Source organism: Salvelinus sp. IW2-2015, unplaced genomic scaffold (genome assembly GCF_002910315.2).
Source record: "Salvelinus sp. IW2-2015 unplaced genomic scaffold, ASM291031v2 Un_scaffold86, whole genome shotgun sequence".
Taxonomy (NCBI): domain Eukaryota; kingdom Metazoa; phylum Chordata; class Actinopteri; order Salmoniformes; family Salmonidae; genus Salvelinus; species Salvelinus sp. IW2-2015.
Window position 1 is genome coordinate 808,917 of NW_019942515.1, and position 19,728 is coordinate 828,644.

General features: G+C 40.9%; 1 protein-coding gene across 2 annotated transcripts in view; it reads right to left on the reverse strand.

Annotated features, from left to right (window-relative positions):
* Positions 1-574: 574 nt before the first annotated feature.
* The window catches only part of LOC112068144 (tubulinyl-Tyr carboxypeptidase 2-like), a 42,169-nt gene continuing 23,015 nt past the window's right edge, over positions 575-19,728 (reverse strand). For both annotated transcript variants that reach the window (XM_024135197.2, XM_024135195.2), the window contains one exon: positions 575-4,065. In XM_024135197.2, the coding sequence (XP_023990965.1) occupies positions 3,996-4,065 (70 nt within the window). In that variant the 3' untranslated portion in view covers positions 575-3,995. The remainder of the gene's footprint in view (positions 4,066-19,728) is intronic.

The following is a 19,728-nucleotide window of genomic DNA, read 5'->3' on the forward strand; positions in this document are numbered from 1 at the left end:
TGACCAGAGATGTTCTCTTGATAAGTGTGGGAATTAGACAATTTCCCTGTCCTGTTAAGCATTCAAAATGTAAGGAGTACATTTGGGTGTCAGGGAAAATGTATGGAGTAAAAAGTACATTATTTTCTTTAGGAATGTAGTGAAATAAAAGTTAAAGTTGTCCAAAACATAAATAGTAAAGTACAGATACCCAAAAAAACKACTTAAGTAGTACTTTAAAGTATTTTTACTTAAGTACTTTACACCACTGAGTATACACTACAGAGAAAAAGAGCGAGAGAGAGGTATAACGTTCCCCAGCATTCCATGAGCTGCTTCAGAGATGAGAAATTAGGGATTCATTTTATAAATCGTCTCTCTGTGTTGTTGCATGTCACACACAGCTGGTGTAAACATATTAATAGAGACCTGGCATCCTGTGCCTGACTATATACAGAGAGATATCAGTGCAGTATGAAACCATAGCCTACTGGGGAATATTCTAGAATTTCAGCATTTATATTTACCCCGATGGGGTCAAATCGGCCCGGTCTAGTCCTTCCTTTTGTGTAAAGTAATAACAACAAAGACAGAATTAAAAAGATAAATCATTTTTTATTATAACATGCTACAGTTGATAAAAAACATTGTCAACTGATCATTGTGACAGTAGGAGTTGGGAGGACATCATCTTCCACCAGTGGTAATAATGCAAAAATAACGCTTTGTCATCATCATACATGTAAAAACAACAGGGACAGATTCTGAAGGCTCATTTCAAGAGAATAGTGAGTTCTGTTAGCCACATCAGGGCTTTTGAAGCCTCGTTCATACCTGGCGCTAAACATGCATCCTTGGTCCTGATCTTGCCCACATTCTAATTGTGCCCACACAATCAGATCATAATGTGTCTTTTGATTGTATACACCGGTCTACAAAAAACAACATACTCAAATGATTGGCATCTTACMATTCAAACAATTAATCCTGATCTAGGATAACTTTTAAAACATGAAATTATTGCTCTAAAAGGATTTGGCTAAAAGCAAATGGACACAATCAGGTCAAAGGGCGCATGCTAGAACCAGGTATAAACGGGGCTTAAGAAATGCTTCCATTAGTTCTGCTGTTGATCTACCATCAATACTTCTTCTCTTCCACTTCAGCCAATGGGACAAAAATCAGCCCTTTCCAGAAAGATATGACAACATTACCAGCCAACTGGTAGCTCTAGCGGCATTAGTATAGAGAGAACACTAACACCCAGAGTTCTAGTCACTTACATTGCCATTTATGAGAAGAGGCCAAGAGAACACCCCTCATGAAATGCACTTTAATACAGGCAAAGTAGTCTCATCTAAAAGCTGAGTTACAGTTGTAAACACAGGTTAAGTAAAGTTCCACATCATGCTTAGAAAACAGCTAAATATTTAGTAGCGCTTAGCCCCAACAACATTGCCTTTTAAGTTATCAACCACTGAATGCAGTAGGTGGTGGTGCATTATAGTGGTGGCAGCTATTTTCAGGTTACTCATATTAGGCAGTTATTCAGATAACTTGATTCTTATATATATATTTTTAAACCACCATTTGGTAAATACAAAATCGCTAAAAAACCCATCTACAGTCATCATGAGGAGTGGTACCGTTTTTCTTCAACCGTATCCCGTTGGATGGTACGTAACGTTTCAAGCCTATTTAGTGTTCAACCTGTTAACTAAGCAAGGCCTTTGAAAATTGATACTGCTACAATGTGGAGTGTCCTTCTTTAAAATCACGCATCGTCCAAAGAATACTACATCATCATCATCATCATCATCAAAACAATGTGTTTTATGATGTGTTTCCACCACATCATAAAAACAACAAACTGCATGATTAAACACTGTACTGAGTAATATATTTGTTCAAGAAACAGCAAAAAATCACCAATGGAACTCATCCATAACATGATTTAGCTCAAAACTAAACAGTTATGAGTAAAAAATCTATTTAAGCCACATCCTTTTCAAGTACTATCTTTCAGTTCTCAGATTTGCAGCAGTGAAAGCAGTCTTTTCTCCCGGTAAGTCTTTATTACGGCAGTTTTTAACAATAAGAGTGTTAAACCTAGCCTATATAGATTAGACAAAGGATTGTATTGTGTAAAAAAGAAGCGCATTGTGCTTCTGTATGATTGTAAAACCAAAGTCAAATATTAAGCTGGCTGTTTTGTGCTTAGAGTAGTCTTTCAGACGGCTGGTACCAATGATGTTGGCCTTAATGGTATACTGTCAGACTAGCAGCACCAATTCACACTAATCAAAAAGGATCATATGAAACATCACTGCACTGATATTGTTCAAAATTCAATATAACAAGACTGGATTTCAATTCTGCTGCAATCTAGAAACCATTTGGATTGAGGAAGACATACGGTAATCTATCATTATCTGTTTGATGTGCATAGCTTCTTTAACCAAATGCTACAAAATCTGATATTGTTCAGTTGGCACCCTCCTGCATATCTGATGATGATGATTTTTGAATACAATAAAAAAACATTCTAAACAATTTTGACAATGCATCCAGGCAGTTAAGAAGGCAAATGAGGAGCTTTGATTTGATTGATATGTCCGTCTTGCGGTGTTCAGTTCTGTGTTTGCATTCTTAACTTCAAGAAAGGCCTCTAGTTAGGAACTACATAACATTATCAAACATATGTTTTTGCATACAACTGTATAGTGAGGCATAAAAGAGTTGACATTTGATTGAACCTAACTTAACGTAACAGGCGTTAGCGTTAACTGGATGTTAGCGTTTTAGAGTGACTCCGCAGAGGCTAGATTCAAACCAACGTCACTGTCAAATTATTTTTGGAATAAAAGGTCATGTTCTGGCTAAGCTCCAAAGCATCATTGTCACCAGCTTTGATTTCTTTACGAGAAAAATTGCTTAAAACATGAATTGATCTATACCAGGGATCCCCAACCCTGTTCCGGGAGAGCTACCGTCCTGTAGGTTTTCACTCCAACCCTAATCTAGCACACCTGATTCTAATAATTAGCTGGTTGATAAGTTGAATCAGGTTAGTTACAACTGGCGTTGGAGTGAAAACCTACAGGAGAGTAGCTTTCCAGGAACAGGGTTGGAGAGCCCTGGTTTATGCTGTATCTGTGAGAGAGGAGGGCGGGCCGACAGAGACAGAGGGGGTAATYTAACCCAGAGCTAACAGGGAGTCAGTCAAGGCTGGGGTTTGCCGCAGTACTCAGCAGGCTCTCTGCTTGACTGCTTTGGTCTTTGGCCCCGCTGGGTTCCCCTCACCTCAGGCCTACAGTACCTCTCTCTCTCTCTCTCTCATTCACTTCTAATCATCACACTGAGCTGCAGCTCAGCCCAGCGGATAACTACTCAACATTCTTTACAGGCTTAGGCAAAACAACAACTATTCAATCTAAAGAATCTTTACATTTTATGAAGGGCTTGAAAAAATAGATATGTCACACTATTTGATCTTTTTTACATGATGTCAGCATCAAATTCACAGCTTTTAAAGCTCGCTTCACATTGTAAATGTGACTGAAGTGTAACTGTTGATCTCCTTTTTACATAAAACAATGTAGAGCACCCACACATACAGTATGTACTTCCCTAAAGGCATGAGAGATCTTGATATGATGTCCGCTATTTAGACACAAGTCCTTTATTCAAAACATAATAGATGTGTATACAGAAGGCATACTGTCCTTCAGGAGTAGAGCAATGTTGAAATACTTATGATGTATGTGTTCGTACTGGATGTCAACCTCCAGTTTAGCACTGAGCATAATGTCATCATATTCACCCTTTTAGAAGAGGCTGGTAAAACCCTATAAATACTTTATGAATATGATATACACAATGTCTGTTAAATAGATATCCCATTTGAGGGTTTGTGAGGCGGACTGGGGGGGGGGGTCAGAGTGCATGAAAGAAGCACCATGGACAGGAGAGGGTGGGATGGGGGTAGGGAGTCGCGGACAGCAGGAGAATGAGTCTCAGATGCGGATCTGGTAGCCGTCATTCAAGGTACTGAGTTCCGCAGGCTTTCGATCCAGAGCTGCAGGTCTGCAAAAAGAGAGAGATCGGACCAATTAGCTTTAGCATCATATATTTTAGAGCAGTCAAAGACAAATAGCCAATCAAACTAAGGCCCTATCACGTTAGCTGATGAACTGTGTTGAACACCTCAGACACACTCAATAACTTCCTATTGAAGTGATGATCCTCTGTCGCACACAGAGCAAAGGTAAGATGGGGAATAATTGACTAAACCATTTGCTCATGTAGAGAGCCAGTTAGTCAGTTCCCCAGTGTCAGTAAAGCCTGGGGCATCCTTTAGTGTCACGGCCTGGGTATAATACTGTTTTATGAAGTGTGGTCACGTAGACTGGCTCCCCATAGGTTCTCATCAGCATAGTGCAGTTGTCCTTGGGCTGAGGAGAGCAGAGGCGCAGCATTTTCTGACAAACACACACGCGCGCGCACGCACGCACGCACGCACGCACGCACGCACGCACACACACACACACACACACGCACACGCACACGCACACGCACACACACACACACCTTACACCGTCAGAAGCATCTGATACCTACTGTTGAGCTCAGAGAGTAAGAGTGAGTGATACCAGAATAGGTATTGGGTTTGTGCTGTGTCGTAGCTGAATCAGAATTAGTTAGGTAACATAGATAAATAAGATGTTTTATTTATTTTATACTTGTCATTAGAATGTCTTCTTTTAGACTATACTGTTGGCAGTTGCATTTTCCTTTCTCCTCTAGSGAAAAAGTCACTTGGGGCCCAGAGAGGGGAGAGGTCAGGCTTGTCTTTTACATRTCTGGTAATATGCAGAATATCAGAAAGGGAGAAGTCAGGTTTGACCATTGTCTTGCATATGTGAATATATCTGTGAAACCATGTGAAGGGCTCCACTATGTCTGTATGCCAGTCATACCCTCCTTTTCCCATTGCGGGGAGGAGTATGGCAGTGTCTGGAACCATTATACCACCCCTCTGATGTTGAACTTATCTTTCATAGTATATGACCTAGAGGTTCACTCCCCTTAGTGAGCTTCTCCAGGAGTGGGGAGAAGAGGGGGTGTATTTGAGATCTAGAATTGACAATTGATATATGCCATTGGATGAGGTAATTTGTTTTGGTAATATGAAGAACCAAGAACGAGAAGTAGAACCTCGTCTAAGAGACCAAACTGAACAATAATTTATAGCTAATGCTATCTGGCTATGGGATACTCCTCTTTCAAGTAAAAGGCTCTTTGTGAAGTTCCTAAGATCTGTGGTTCGTCATGTGAGTTGAGAGGGGTGTATCTTGGCTATAAAAGATACTAAGAATTGTTTTGTAAGGACTCTCAGAGAATTCATTTATAGACACTGAATTGATCTGAGAGTCAAAGGGCTATGGTGAAGCTCATATAATTAAAGATGGACTTCAAAATATAACTCTGACTTGTGTGTGGTTTGTAAACTCTCATCATTTAGTAATACAGGAAATTACCACGACAGCTGTAAAACAAACACACACATTTAGTTTGTCAGGGAACTCAGAGGGAAATAGAGGAAGAGTTAGAGAAAGAGAGAGAGGTACGGGGCAGACAGAAAGGGAGTAGTGAGTGAGAGAAAGAGAGAGAGAGAGAGAGTGAAGTATGAAGTAGCAGCAGGACAGTCAGTCAGACAGTCAGACATCACTTTATAATCCTGCGCTGTGGTGGTGCTGTCCTGTCAGCTCAACCCTGCAGAGTTCTAGCACACAACACTGGCACTGCTATCAACACACACACACCACACCACACACACACACACACACACACACACACACACACACACACACACACACACACACACACACACACACACACACACACACCACACACACCACACACACAACCACACAACACACACACACACACACACACACACCACACACACACACACACACACACACACACACACACACAAACCAGCACCTTCTCTCTGACAATGACAAAACATACATTTCAAAGAGAGTAAGTATTTCTAAAAAGAGGCTTAGTAACCGAGGATTCATATGTCTCCTCTACTGTTGTCTGTTTTCAATATTCTGTTTGGCTCGAAGACCTGAAGGCACTCCTGCTGTCAGTGTTTCTCATGCTCCATTCCCTCCCTCAGAGTATATTTCCTGCTCAGCAGGGTTGGGGTTAATTCCACAAATTCAATTATACTTCAATTCTCTCTTGCTGTAAATTCCATGTAATTCAATGCAAATTCCAGATCAGTCTTTGAATTCAGAGATAATTAAATTATTCTAAATTCCAATGTTAGGTAAATTCCAATATTTAAATTCCCAATTAAATTTTATCCCCAACAATTCCACAACTTCCAATTAGATTTAAATTCCCTCAGGCTTTCAGGCTGATMATGTCACTGTTTAAACAGCCAAGCTATACTGCAAATATAGAAATATTTTAAAACAAATTCTRCATTCAACATTTGATACTATGTGYATTAATTCCATKAACTAGGAAATGTAAAATACTGAATTCTAATTAAATTAAATTATATTACATTCCACATATGAAATTCCAATTAAATTCCAATTCAAAAAGTCCAAACAGTCTTACTACAATTCAATTACAATTACATAATTTGAATGATTGTTGAAATTCGAAATTGAATTCAACATAAATTCTCCACTTGAGTGAATTCAATAATTTAATTGGAATTTCAAATTAAATTGGAATTGACCATAACCCTGCTRCTCAGTCTCTCCCATCCATCGATCCCCATCTCCCCAGCTCCCTCCGCCAGAAATAGTGAGAATAAGCACTCATCTCAACATCAAACCACTCCATCAATCCAGCGTGTGTCCGTGTGCGTGTATGTGTGAGAGTATCGGATAATACTTCTTCAGTACCCTGGACAGCGCTCCAACTCCCTCCCCTGCTGCTCCGATCAATAGCAATCTGTCTTCCAGGGAGAGGGGGTACACTTAGAGGCCAGGCTTCAACACTCAAAGCACCTAGTCAGTCGATCAGTTAGTAAGACAGGCGTCAACTCTCTCTGAGCCACACCATTCTCATATTAAGGCTTCCCAGCAGCCCTTGTTAAAAGCCCAACTTTCACCACAAGCCTCGGAATTATCATCATTCCTCAACACAAAGAAACACCACTGCTGACCAGTCATCAGAATAAAGCCGTAAGTCCTTAGAAAGAGGACAAATTACTTGAGGGTTGGCTTTCTGTTTTAGGCCTGATCAAAACAATTACAACTGTGATGATCCCCTGTAGGGATCACAGTCCAACATGCCACTGCATGGATTTCAAAGCTGATTACACAACATAGAAGAAAGAGCTCTGTTGAACAATGATAACTCTGGTTTGGGGCAAAGTGAGGAGAGGCAAGTCTATGCTCACTGATGCCAAAGCAGAAAGCAGCAGAGGTGATGGCAGTGACCTTTTCTGGTTAGTCGAGTCAGTGGCCACAGGGGGCCACACTGGCTATGGGACACTCTGGTTGAGGTTACTTGTATGGGCTGACCAGTATTGAGGAGAGTAGGCAGGGGGTGTGGAGGGGAAACACAAGGACAGAGGTCCTAGTAGGCAGAGGACTGTTAGCAGACTATGCCACATGTCTGAACGTGGATGACTGCCCAGAACTGAAGGTACAGAGGGCAGAGGAGGTGGTCTGTGGTGGTTAGGGGACTCACAGGACATGGGGGGTCAGTGAGCCAGAGAGCTCTGTGGTGTCTGAGGCTCCATGTATGGGCCCTAGGCTGGCAGGCAGAGGAGAGGAGAGGCTGCAGACCTAGACTCCAAGCTCTGAGGAAGAGAATGTATTCTGACAGGCCAGAAGCTCAGAGCAGGAAAAGGACAAACACAGCAGTTAACATTCAGCAGCCAGCCCTTCCCAGCCCATTACAGAATAGACAACAGCCAGCCCAGCTGCAGTACTGTCTGCCTCTACAATGTACAGCTAAAAAGGAAAGACAGTGAAGATACGAACAGGAATGACAATGACAATTTTGTCTAAAGCAACGGGTCTGACCCTCTCTGACTTTCCTTGTCTAAACAACATCATTGAATATTTCATTTTTCCGTAAAACAGGTGGTTTCCTTCCAAGCATTAACATATTCCAGTATTATAAACTGGGTGGTTCGAGCCCTGAATGCTGATTGGCTAACAGCCATGGCATATCAGACCATATACCACGGCTATGACAAAACATGCATTTTTACTGCTCTAATTGCAGTACGTTGGTAACCAGTTTATAATAGCAGTAAGGCACCTTGGGGGGGGTTGTGGTATTTGACGGGTTGTGTCATGCCTAGCAACAGACCTTAGCCATGGTATATTTCCCATAAAACCACACCTCCTCAGGCATTTTTGCTTAAATATAACCTTGCATTTAATATCGGGAAACTGGGCGGGTCTAGAAGGTTTCTTGGAGAGCAAATCTATAATTGTTTAGTAGCGATATGACTGTCTCCTACGATGAAGCCAGATGAAAGTGACACAGCCAGAAGAGTGGTAAAGCAGAGCGTTTGCCTTGGGGTCTGTCAGCCTGTCTGAGAGGAAGATCCTAGGGAGGAAATCAATATTTATAATATTCATACACCTTCGTCTCCAGTGTGACACTTCCCACTGGGCACAGACGTCAATTCAACATCTTATCCACGTTGGTTCAACGTAATTTCATTGAAATGAAGTGGAAACAACGTTGATTCCACCAGTATGTGCCCAGTGGGTTATGACTATTTCATCTMTGTCTCTAAAGTCCATCTGCTGCAAAGACTTTGTCTACAAAGTGAAGTTAATGTCAGACTTTATCTCAGCTTCACATTTGAGTGTTAATGAGAACGATAATGCTGTGCTGAAGCCCACTGCTGAGCAGAGCTCTAGATAACTCCCTTAAGTGCATTACCTCTATATTCAGTCTTTTTAATGGCACTGCTAACATGTCTATGGGGACATCTACTGAACCATTCATCCACAACAGAGGAGATTTTCCAAGCTATTCAGGGATACATTAAGCTCTCAAGTCTAGCTATCATTCTGCATTTAACCAATTAGATTTAATACTGTGTTAATAAATCACTGTGGGGATAAAACTCCTGTCCTCGCCAATCAATGTTATTTGGCAGCATTCGTGCCATTAAACAAACCCAACATCTACAAATCTCTGAGGCGGCTTTGCTCGATGAGCAGGCAATGGATGGAGAGAAAAGAGCATTAGCAGGCTTCCACAGATCGGCTATAATAACATGCTGACCACACCGCCCGCGTCTCGCTCGCTAGCTTTGAAAAATAAGTTTAAACATACATGTTATTCAATCATTGCACTCACAATGCTCGCGCATGTCAACGAGCATCTGCGAGGCCAGGCGCTAAAATAGAACCCGCCTCTCCCATCTCCTCATTGGTTTTTAGGAGCATATACCCATGTGGGTGATTGAAAGATGAACAGAGGTCCACACTCCAGTCCAGTTGGTGGTGGTAATACACCTTAAAGTTGGTCCAAGTCCAAAGAAGAAGAACTCTGAAGGAGGAGAGATTACTAGAAACAAACTTGGTTTATCTGTGGATTAATTGTCGGAGTAGAGGACCTTGTGCATTTCAGGTAAAATAACAAACCAATGTTTATATCCCAGGACAAATTAGCTAGCAACAGCAAGCTAGCTAGCTAAATTGCTATAAATGTTTAATGCTTTTCAACCTGTCCCCAAATTAATATAGTTGGTTCAGATTTTTCAACCTGCGTGTCCTGATCACGTCTGGTGTAGATGGACAAAATCAACATGCACGCGAGCGGTGTGGTCAGCATGTTACTCTCCAATCTTTGTACACAAACTCTGACTGCTGATGACATTTTCTGAGGCGCTGGCTGAAAAAAAATGTGTATACCATAGCCAGGGACTCGGATAGACTATGTTGGTTGGCTCTGGGTTTGTGGTGAATAATTGAAGGTGTTGGTGACAGAGGACAATGACGTCTCCCTAGGGGGGACGTGTAGGCCATTACGGGAAAAAACACATGAATTTCACACGTGAACACGTGAAGTGTTCCAAAAACACATGATTTCACATGAAATTTCAGGTGAAATCATGTGAATTTCAACATGTGAAGTCGTGTTTTTTTCAGTAAAAAACACGTACAGTGACACGTACATTGAGGACGTATCAGGGGTTGGACAAGACTCTCTTCCTCAWTAATTAATATCTTACAGGAGGTGACAGGCAGAGAGGTGGGTGTCTAAGAACAGGCTCACAATAAATCCCATCAGATTGAAAGGTGGTACTGAACACATACAGTGCTGTGAAAAAGTATTTGCCCCCTTTTGAATTTTCTCTACTTTTGCATATTTGTTATACTGACTTATCACATCTTCAAACAAAAACTAATATTTAATCACATCTTCAAACAAAAACTAATATTTAATCAAGGGAACCTGAGTGAACAAATAAAACAACAATTTAATTTATTTCATAAACAAAGTTATGCAACACCCAATGCCCCTGTGTGAAAAAGTAATTACCCCCTTACAGTCAATGTGTGGTTGTGCCACCTTTGGCTGCAATGACTCCAACCAAACGCTTCCTGCAGTTGTTGTTCAGTTTCTCACGTCGCTGTGGGAGAATTTTGGCCCACTCTTGCATGCAGAACTGCTTTAACTAAGTGACATTTGTGGGTTTTCAAGCATGAACTGCATGTTTCAAGTCCTGCCACAACATCTCAATTGGGATTAGGTCTGGGCTTTAGCTAGGCCATTCCAAAACTTCAAATGTGTTGCTTTTTAGCCATTTTCATGTAGACTTGATTGTGTGTTTTGCATCATGGCCTTRCTRCATGACCCAGCTGCTCTTCAGCTTCAGCTCATAGACGCATGGCCTGACATTCTCCTGTAGAATTCTCTGATACAGAGAATAATTCATGGTTCCTTCTATTAAGGCAAGAGTGGGACAAAATTCCTTCACAGCGATGTGAGAGACTGACTAACAACTACAGGAAGCGTTTGGTTGCAGTCATTGCAGCTAAAGGTGGCACATCCAGTTACTGAGTGTTGGGTTTTACATAACTTTGTTAATTAAATTAAAGTAGTATCACTTTTTTTTGTTATTTGTAAACTCAGGTTCCTTTTATCTAATATTAGGTTTTGGTTGAAGATCTGATAACATTCAGTATAAAAAATATGCACAAATCGAGAAAATCAGAAAGGGGGAAAATACTTTTTCACAACACTGTAGATCTCAGCCTGCAGGCCCTCTTTTTAAATGTCACTGTTGTTCACTTAGAAAAGCCTCTTCCCACTCCTTTGGTCTGTCAGGAAAGATAATGTGCATCATTAGTCTCAATTACTATGGTGTAAGAGGCTATTGTCAAGCCACTTCAAGTGGGGATTACGCACATGAAGAAACTCACATTCAGAATTGCATACCCACACACTCCCCTGCGTATATATTTGGAAAGCGAAGCTAAAACTATTAATTTGGCTCTATACTCCAGCATTTTGGATTTGAGATCAAATGTTCATATGAGACGACAGTACAGAATGTACTTTACTGTAAATATARATAAGAATGGAATATGTTTCTGAACACTTCTATATGAATGTGGATGCTACCATGATTACAGATAATCATGAACGAATCGTGGATAATGATTATGAGTGAGAAACTTACAGATGCACAAAGATCATACCCCTAAAACATGCTACCCTCTCACCGTTACGAATAACAGAAGAGGTTAGCATTTTGGGGGGGTATGATATTTATGGCTATGTAACTTTCTCATTCATCATTAGACACAATTCGTTAATGATTATCCGTAATCATGTTAGCATCCACATTAATGTAGAAGAGTTCAGAAACATATTCTATTCTTATTTACAATCAAATTTATTCCAAAATGACACAATGCATTATTTACCATTAATTTCTATTCGGCACAACATAATCCAAAACACAACCGAAATAAACTGCAAATGCATACAACGAGTTTGTAGAGTCACAAACTTCATGTAATCATTGCGTGCTAAGAATATGGGACCAAATACTAAACATTTGACTACTTTAATACACAAGTGAATTTGTCCAAATACTTATGATACCTTCAAATGTGGGGACTAGACACATTAACTTCTTTCATTTCTAAAGGACAAAACAGATAATTAAAATACCCTCAAGCAAAAGGTGACATTCTGTACTGTTGCCTCATATGAAACATTTAATCTCAAATCCAAAATGCTGGAGATTAGAGCCAAATGAAAAGTTTTACCATCACTGTCCAAATAAATACGTAGTGTGGCTACCCGAGTGGCGCAGTGGTCTAAGGCACTGCATCGCAGTAATAGCTGTGCCACTAGAGATTCTGGGTTCGAGTCCAGGCTCTGTCGCAGCTAGCCGCGACCAGGAGACCCATGGGGCGGCGCACAATTGGCCCAGTGTCGTCCGGGTTAGGGGAGGGTTTGGTGGACTGGGCACAGAGCATGCTGACATGGTCGCCAGGTGTACAGTGTTTCATCTGACACATCAGTGCTTCTGGGTTAAGTGGGCAGTGTGGCTTGGTTGGGTTGGGTTGTGTTTCGGGGGATGCATGGCTCTCGACCTTTGCCTCTCTCGAGTCCATACGTGTAACGTCTGCTTCCAACGCACACACTCAAACATGTAAATCCCCTCAATGCAGCTCACACTCTCAAACACATAGATCCCCTGAACACAGCYCACTCTCCAGATCCCAATCACCTGTATGTCATTATCACACATTAGTTCAGTTCTTTGCACTCCATCACTGTGAGGTTTGTTTTGTGACACTTCTATTCGGAGCGCTGGGTTTCCCGTAATTTAATCCTCCTGTGTATGATAGTTTTTGCCTGCCTCACTAACGACTCCTTTTGCCTATTCCCTGCTTGTACTTTAGCCTATCGAATTTCCTGTTATCTACCTATTGCCTGATCTCCTGATCTCCCAGACTACGCTACTAGCCTTTTCCCTGCCTGTACTGCCTGTACTGTTCCCTTTTTGGACCCCCTGTGTATGACCTTCTGCCTGCCCCCTGGACCCAGCTACCTGCCTCCTCCTGTGGTCCCTTGCAATAAACACCTGCTGTGCCCTGTCCTTGAAATCCCCTCTGTCTCCCCTCGTGTTCAATACAGATAAGGAGTTGCAGCGATGAGACAAGACTGTAACTACCAATTGAATACCACAACATTGGGTAGAAAAAGGGGTAAATAATAAAAATTACATAATTTTTWAAAATTGAAATAAATACGTAGTGTATAAATGCACACACACGCGCGTACCCACACGCACACAGACACACACATACCAGATGTCAAAGAGGGTTCACCCTCAATGTCAAATTACAACACACACAAACATACTGTAACCCATGCATGACAAAAATCCAACAATAGGCTTTGGATTGCTGAGCTGAACTATGACTTAAAAAAAACATATCTAGTCAGTCTGAGCCGGGCTGTACAAGGGTGATTACTAGAAGGCATCTCTCATGTATGTAGATCCTCCTCTCTATGTCTGTGTTCCCTGAATAATGTTGTAGCTGCTGCACCCGACCAGCCCAGATCCTATTACAGCCTCAGCCTGCCTCTGCCTGCTGAGGAGACACCAAACCAGGCCAGGAATGGTAAGAAGGCTCTCATCTTACCAGATCGCAACAGGGCACTGTGTGTGTGTGTGTTGTGTGGGTGGTGTGTGTGTGTGTGTGTGTGGTGTGTGTGTGTTGGTGTGTGTGGTTGGGTTGTGTGTGTGTGTGTGTGTGTGTGTTGTTGTGGTGTTGGTGTGTTGTGTGTGTGTGTTGTGTGTGTGTGTGTGTGGTGTGTGTGTTGTCGGTAGAGATCGTGGTTGAGATCATACCCAGGCCCTGCGGCTATATCCAAGGGGCGGGCGGGTTTAGGATCATGAAACATTGTGTGGATGAAGGGTGGGTTGAATAAAGAGAAAACAATACATACAAAATTCCGTAAGTGTATCATTCTTGTGCAATTTATATCTATAGGCAACAATGAGATTTTTCTTTCATTAGTGTATAAGCAGCTTTAGGGCCTAACTTTACRCGAGCCAAATAGCCTCATTGCCAAATAGCCTACTCGCCAAATGCTTTTGGGAATGGGAAGAAAAAGTTCACGTCGATCCACTGAGGCAAAAAGGGCAATGTTGGAGTTTAATTCAATAAGAGAAAAGCTGCGAAATGGAGAGTTGAAAATAAAGAGAAGGGATGGCTAGAAAAGTAATGTTTGGGAAAGATTTGGTGAAGTGGTGGAGGATGATAGCAGTGCCTATGTTATGCATGATGATTGTGAGGCGCTTTACAAATTTGACAGTCACAAGACAGGGACTTAAAATAAATAATATAAAATTGTATTGGTCGCGTACACATATTGTGCAGCTGTTATCGCGGATGTAGTGAAATGCCTATGTTCCTAGCTCCAACAGTGCAATAATAACAATACAAAACAATACACGCAAATCGCCCAAAATTAAAAGAAAGGAATTAAGAAATAGAAAGTGTTTAGCTTGTCTGGGAGCAAGGCGTCTGTGTCCGCAACRTGGCTGGTTTTCCCTTTATAATCTGTGACTGTTTGGAGTCCCTGCCACATACTTCTCTTGTCTGAGCCGTTGAATTGCGATTCCACGTTGTCTCTGTACTGTCGTTTTGCTTTTTTGATTGCCTTATGGAGGGCATAGCTGGTCTGTCTGTATACGTCCATGTTCCCAGTCACCTTGCTGTGGTTCGCTCTTTCAGTTTTGCACGAATGCTACCATCTCTCCACAGTTTGGATAAGTTCTAATAGTCACAGTGGGAACCACATCCTCAATGCACTTGCTGATGAGCTCAGTCACCGAGTCAGTGTATACGTCAATACTATTCTCAGAGGCAATCCAGAACATATCCCAGTCTGTGTGATCGGCCAATGGCAAATAGGTCTATGGCACGTCAATGGAACTGTAGTCTACTGTTTGTATTTGTATTTATTAAGGATCCCCATTAGCTGCTGCCAGTTACTCTTCTTGGGGTCCATCAACATTAAGGCAGTAATATACAATTCAAAATATTACATGACATTACATTTCATAACACTTTTCACAACACATTAAGTACAGTTGAAATCGGAAGTTTACATAAACTTAGGTTGGAGTCATTAAAACTCATTTTTCAACCACTCCACAAATTTCTTGTTAACAAACTGTCGTTTTGGCAAGTCGGTTAGGACATCTACTTTGTGCATGACACAAGTAATTTTTCCAACAATTGTTTACAGACAGATTATTTCACTTATAATTCACTGTATCACAATTCCAGTGGGTCACGAAGTTTCACATACAGCTAAGTTGAACTGTGCCTTTAAACAGCTTGGAAATTCCAAAAAATTATGTCATGGTTTTAGAAGCTTCTGATAGGCTAATTGACATCATTTGGGTCAAATTGCAGACACCTGTGATGTATTTCAAGGCCTATCTTCAAACTCAGTGCCTCTTTGCTTGACATCATGGGAAATCAAAAGAAATCAGCCAGACCTCCACAAGTCTGGTTCATCCTTGGGAGCAATTTCCAAATGCCTGAAGGTCCACGTTCATCTGTACAACAATAGTACACAAGTAATAACGCCAGTGGGACCACGCAGCCGTCATACCGCTCAGGAAGGAGGCGCGTTCTGTCTCCTAGAAATGAACGTACTTTGGTGCGAAAAGTGCAAAAATCAATCCAGAACAACAGAAAAGGACTTGTGAAGATGCTGAGGAAACAGGTACAAAGTATCTGTATCCAGTAAAACGTCCTATATCGACATAACTGAAAGGCGCCTCAGCAAGGAAGAAGCCACTGCTCAAAACCGCCATAAAAAAGCCAGACTGCGGTTTGCAACTGCACATGGGGACAAAGATTGTACTTTTTTGAGAAATATCCTCTGGTCTGATGAACAAAAATAGAACTGTTTGACAATAATGACCATCGTTATGTTGGAGGAAAAGGGGGAGGTTTGCAAGCCGAAAACGTGAAGCACGGGGGTGGCAGACATCATGTTGTGGGGGTGCTTTGCTGCAGGAGGGACTGGAGCACTTCACAAAATAGATGGCATCATGAGGGAGGAAAATTATGTGGATAAATTGAAGCAACATCTCAAGACATAGTCAGGAAGTTAAAGCTTGGTCTCAAATGGGTCTTCCAAATGGCAATGACCCCAAGCATACTTCCAAAGTTGTGGCAAAATGGCTTAAGGACAAAAAGTCAAGGTATTGGAGTAGCCATCACAAAGTCATGACCTCAATCCCATAGAAATGTGTGGGCAGAACTGAAAAAGCGTGTGCGAGCAAGGAGGCCTACAAACCTGATTCAGTTACCCAGCTCTGTCAGGAGGAATGGGCCAAAATTCACCCAACTTATTGTGGGAAGCTTGTGGAAGGATACCTGAAACGTTTGACCCAAGTTAAACAATTTAAAGGCAATGCCACCAAATACTAATGGAGTGTATATAAACTTCTGACCCACTGGGAATGTGATGAAATAAATAAAAGCTGAAATAAATCATTCTCTCCGCTATTATTCTGACATTTCGCATTCTTAAAATAAAGTGGTGATCCTAACTGACTTAAGGCAGGGAATTCTTACTAGGATTAAATGTCAAGAATTGTGAAAAATTGAATTTAAATGTAGTTGGCTAAGATGTATGTAAACTTCCAACTGTATGTGCCCTCAGGCCACTACTCTTCTACCACATACAGTATCTACAATACAAAATCTACAATACAAAATCTATGTGTATGTGTGTATAGAGTGTGTGTGTTAGCATGTGTATGGGTGTGTGTCTCTTCACAGTCCCCGCTGTTCCATAAGGAGCATTTGTATCTGTTTTCTAAATCTGATTCTACTGCTTGCATCAGTTACCTGATGTGGAATATAGTTCCATGTAGCCATGGCTCTATGTAGTACTGTGCGCTTCCCATAGTCTGTTCTGGACTTGGGGATTGTGAAGAGACCTCTGGTGGCATGTCTTGTGGAGTATGCATGGGTGTCCGAGCTGTGTGCTAGTAGTTGAAATTGATTGCTCGGTGCATTAAACAGTCAATACTTTTACAAAATCAAGTAGTGATGAAGTCGGTCTCTCCTCTACTTTGATCCATGAGAGATTGACATGCATATTATTAATGTTAGCTCTCCGTGTACATGTTCTGAGCCAATTGTAATTTTCCTAAGTCCCTCTTTGTGGCACCTGACCACACGGCCAGACAGTAGTCCAGGTGCGACAAAACTTGGGCCTGTAGGACCTGCCTTGTTGATAGTGTTGTTAAGAAGGCAGAGCAGCACTTTATTATGGACAGACTTCTCCTGATCTTAGCTACTGTTGCATCAAYATGTTTTGAACATAGCCGTTTACAATCCAGGGTTACTCCAAGCAGTTTAGTCACCTCAACTTGCTCAATTTCCATTTGCTCAATTCATTGCAAGATTTAGATGAGGTTTAGGGTTTAGTGAATGATTTGTCCCAAAATCAATGCTTTTACTTTTTGAAATATTTAGTACTAACTTATTTCTTGCCACCCATTCTGAAACTGACTATAGCTTCTTGTTTGTGTTGCAGTGATTTCACTCGCTKTAGTAGCTGACGTGTATAGTGTTGAGTCATCTGCATACATATACACACTGGCTTTACTCAAAGCCAGTGGCAGGCCATTAGTAAAGATTGAAAAAATGAAGGGGCCTAGACAGCTTCCCTGGGGAATGCCTGATTCTACCTGGATTATGTTGGAGAGGCTTCCATTAAAGAACACTCTCTGTGTTCTGTTAGACAGGTAACTTATCCATAATATAGCAGGGGGTGTAAAGCCATAACATATATGTTTTTCCAGCAGCAGACTATGATTGATAATATMAAAATCCCCACTGAAGTCAAACAAAATTCGACAATCTTTTAATAATCAATTTCTCTCGGCCAATCATCAGTAATTTGAAGTGCCATGCATGTTGAATGCCCTTCCCCATAAGCGTGCTGAAAGTATTTGATTTTAGAAAAAGTATTGACTGTTTGCACCGAACAATCAATTTCAATAATGATTGGTCGGCTAGTTGAGCCAGTAAAGCGGGCTTTACTATTCTTGGGTAGTGGAATGACTTTTGCTTCGCTCCATGCCTGAGGGGACACACATTCTTGTTGGCTTAGATTGAAGATATGGCAAATAGGAGAGGCAATATCATCCGCTATTATCCTCAATAAATGTCCATCCAAGCTGTCAGACCCAGGAGTCTCGTCATTGTTTATAGACAACAATAATTTTTTCACCTCACTTTTCAAAATTACAATGCCTGTTGTTCATAATTTGGTCAGTTATACTTTTGTGTATAGTCGGCATTTGTTGCTGGCATGTCATGCCTAAATTTGCTAATCTTGTCAATTAAAAAATCATTGAAGTTGTTGGCAATATCAGTGGGTTGGTGATAAATGACCCATCTGATTCAATGAACGAGTTTGCCTTTTTGCCCAAAATTGAATTGAAGGTGCTTCAAAGCTTATTACTATCAGTCTTTATATCATTTAACTTTGTTTCATAGTATAGAGGGGTTAAATGGAAACTGAAATCTGAACACTGACTGTAGGTCTATAACCTCTCACATGGTCTAAATATTAACTCCTGCAGAATTAAGCAATTCTTGCAGTAGAATTATACACCAAATGTAMATTTTGACTCGGGAACAGGAGTGGAGAGAATGCTAATGCRCATTTAGGAACAGTGGCCACGTCCCATACAGGCTGTTTGAGTATGAAAAAGTTTAATAGCATGTGACATTTCAATGCCCAGATGCCATACTAATTGCGGCTTTGACAACAGCTGCTCAATTTAATATGGGGATGTGCTACTGAAATCAATGAATAGTAGGAAACAACGCAATCGTGCATGACACATTATCAGTATGCAAAAATATAATGTTTTATAGTATGTGAATTTTCGAAACTCTAATATGGTTTAAATGCCAGGATGTTATACTTAGAATTCGATGCACACTTTTCCACAATGCATTGGAAGAGGTGGCTGCGAGTGATAGGCCCTAGTTCTCTTCAAGTAGCCAAACAACAAAACTAGGCTACTTAATTGTGAAGATGCCGAATAGCGAAGCGTCTGCGGTGGTGTTCAAATGTAGGCTAAGTAGTTTTTGTTCTCCTTAAAATGATCACGAGTATTGCATCGTAGGTTACATCTTAGAAAACAGATTTTTTATTATTTTTTACCCAAAGTGTATTTCTGCTTTCTCATTGAAAAGTGTTTCTTGTTCTCTTGGCCTTCGTCATAGCTTTTAAACTAAATATTAAACCATATTTTTACATCTGAATGTGTCTGCACTGGGGACTCGGGATGTAGCTCGTTATTGATGTCATGTTAATCAGGCCTTTTGATTTGAACATATGGATTGTTTTAGTTTTGTTGGCTAGGCTACATATTTCATTATTTCATTTAATGATCAAGCCTTAGCAGTTATTCTGATCTCGTTCCCAATGATCAGTGCTTTAGTTTATTATGTTGCTGTCAAGCGGTTCTGAATTTGTGATGCCCGACTGTCCACGTTTTCATGTGCAATAGCCTTTTGATTTGAACATTTGAAAAGTTTTGGTGTGTTTACTAGGCTATTTGATGTAATGTATATATGTTACAGCACTTTGGTTTCACTAATAAATATGTTGAAATGGAACCAAATGATCTGTTTCTGTCTTCAGTCCTTTTTA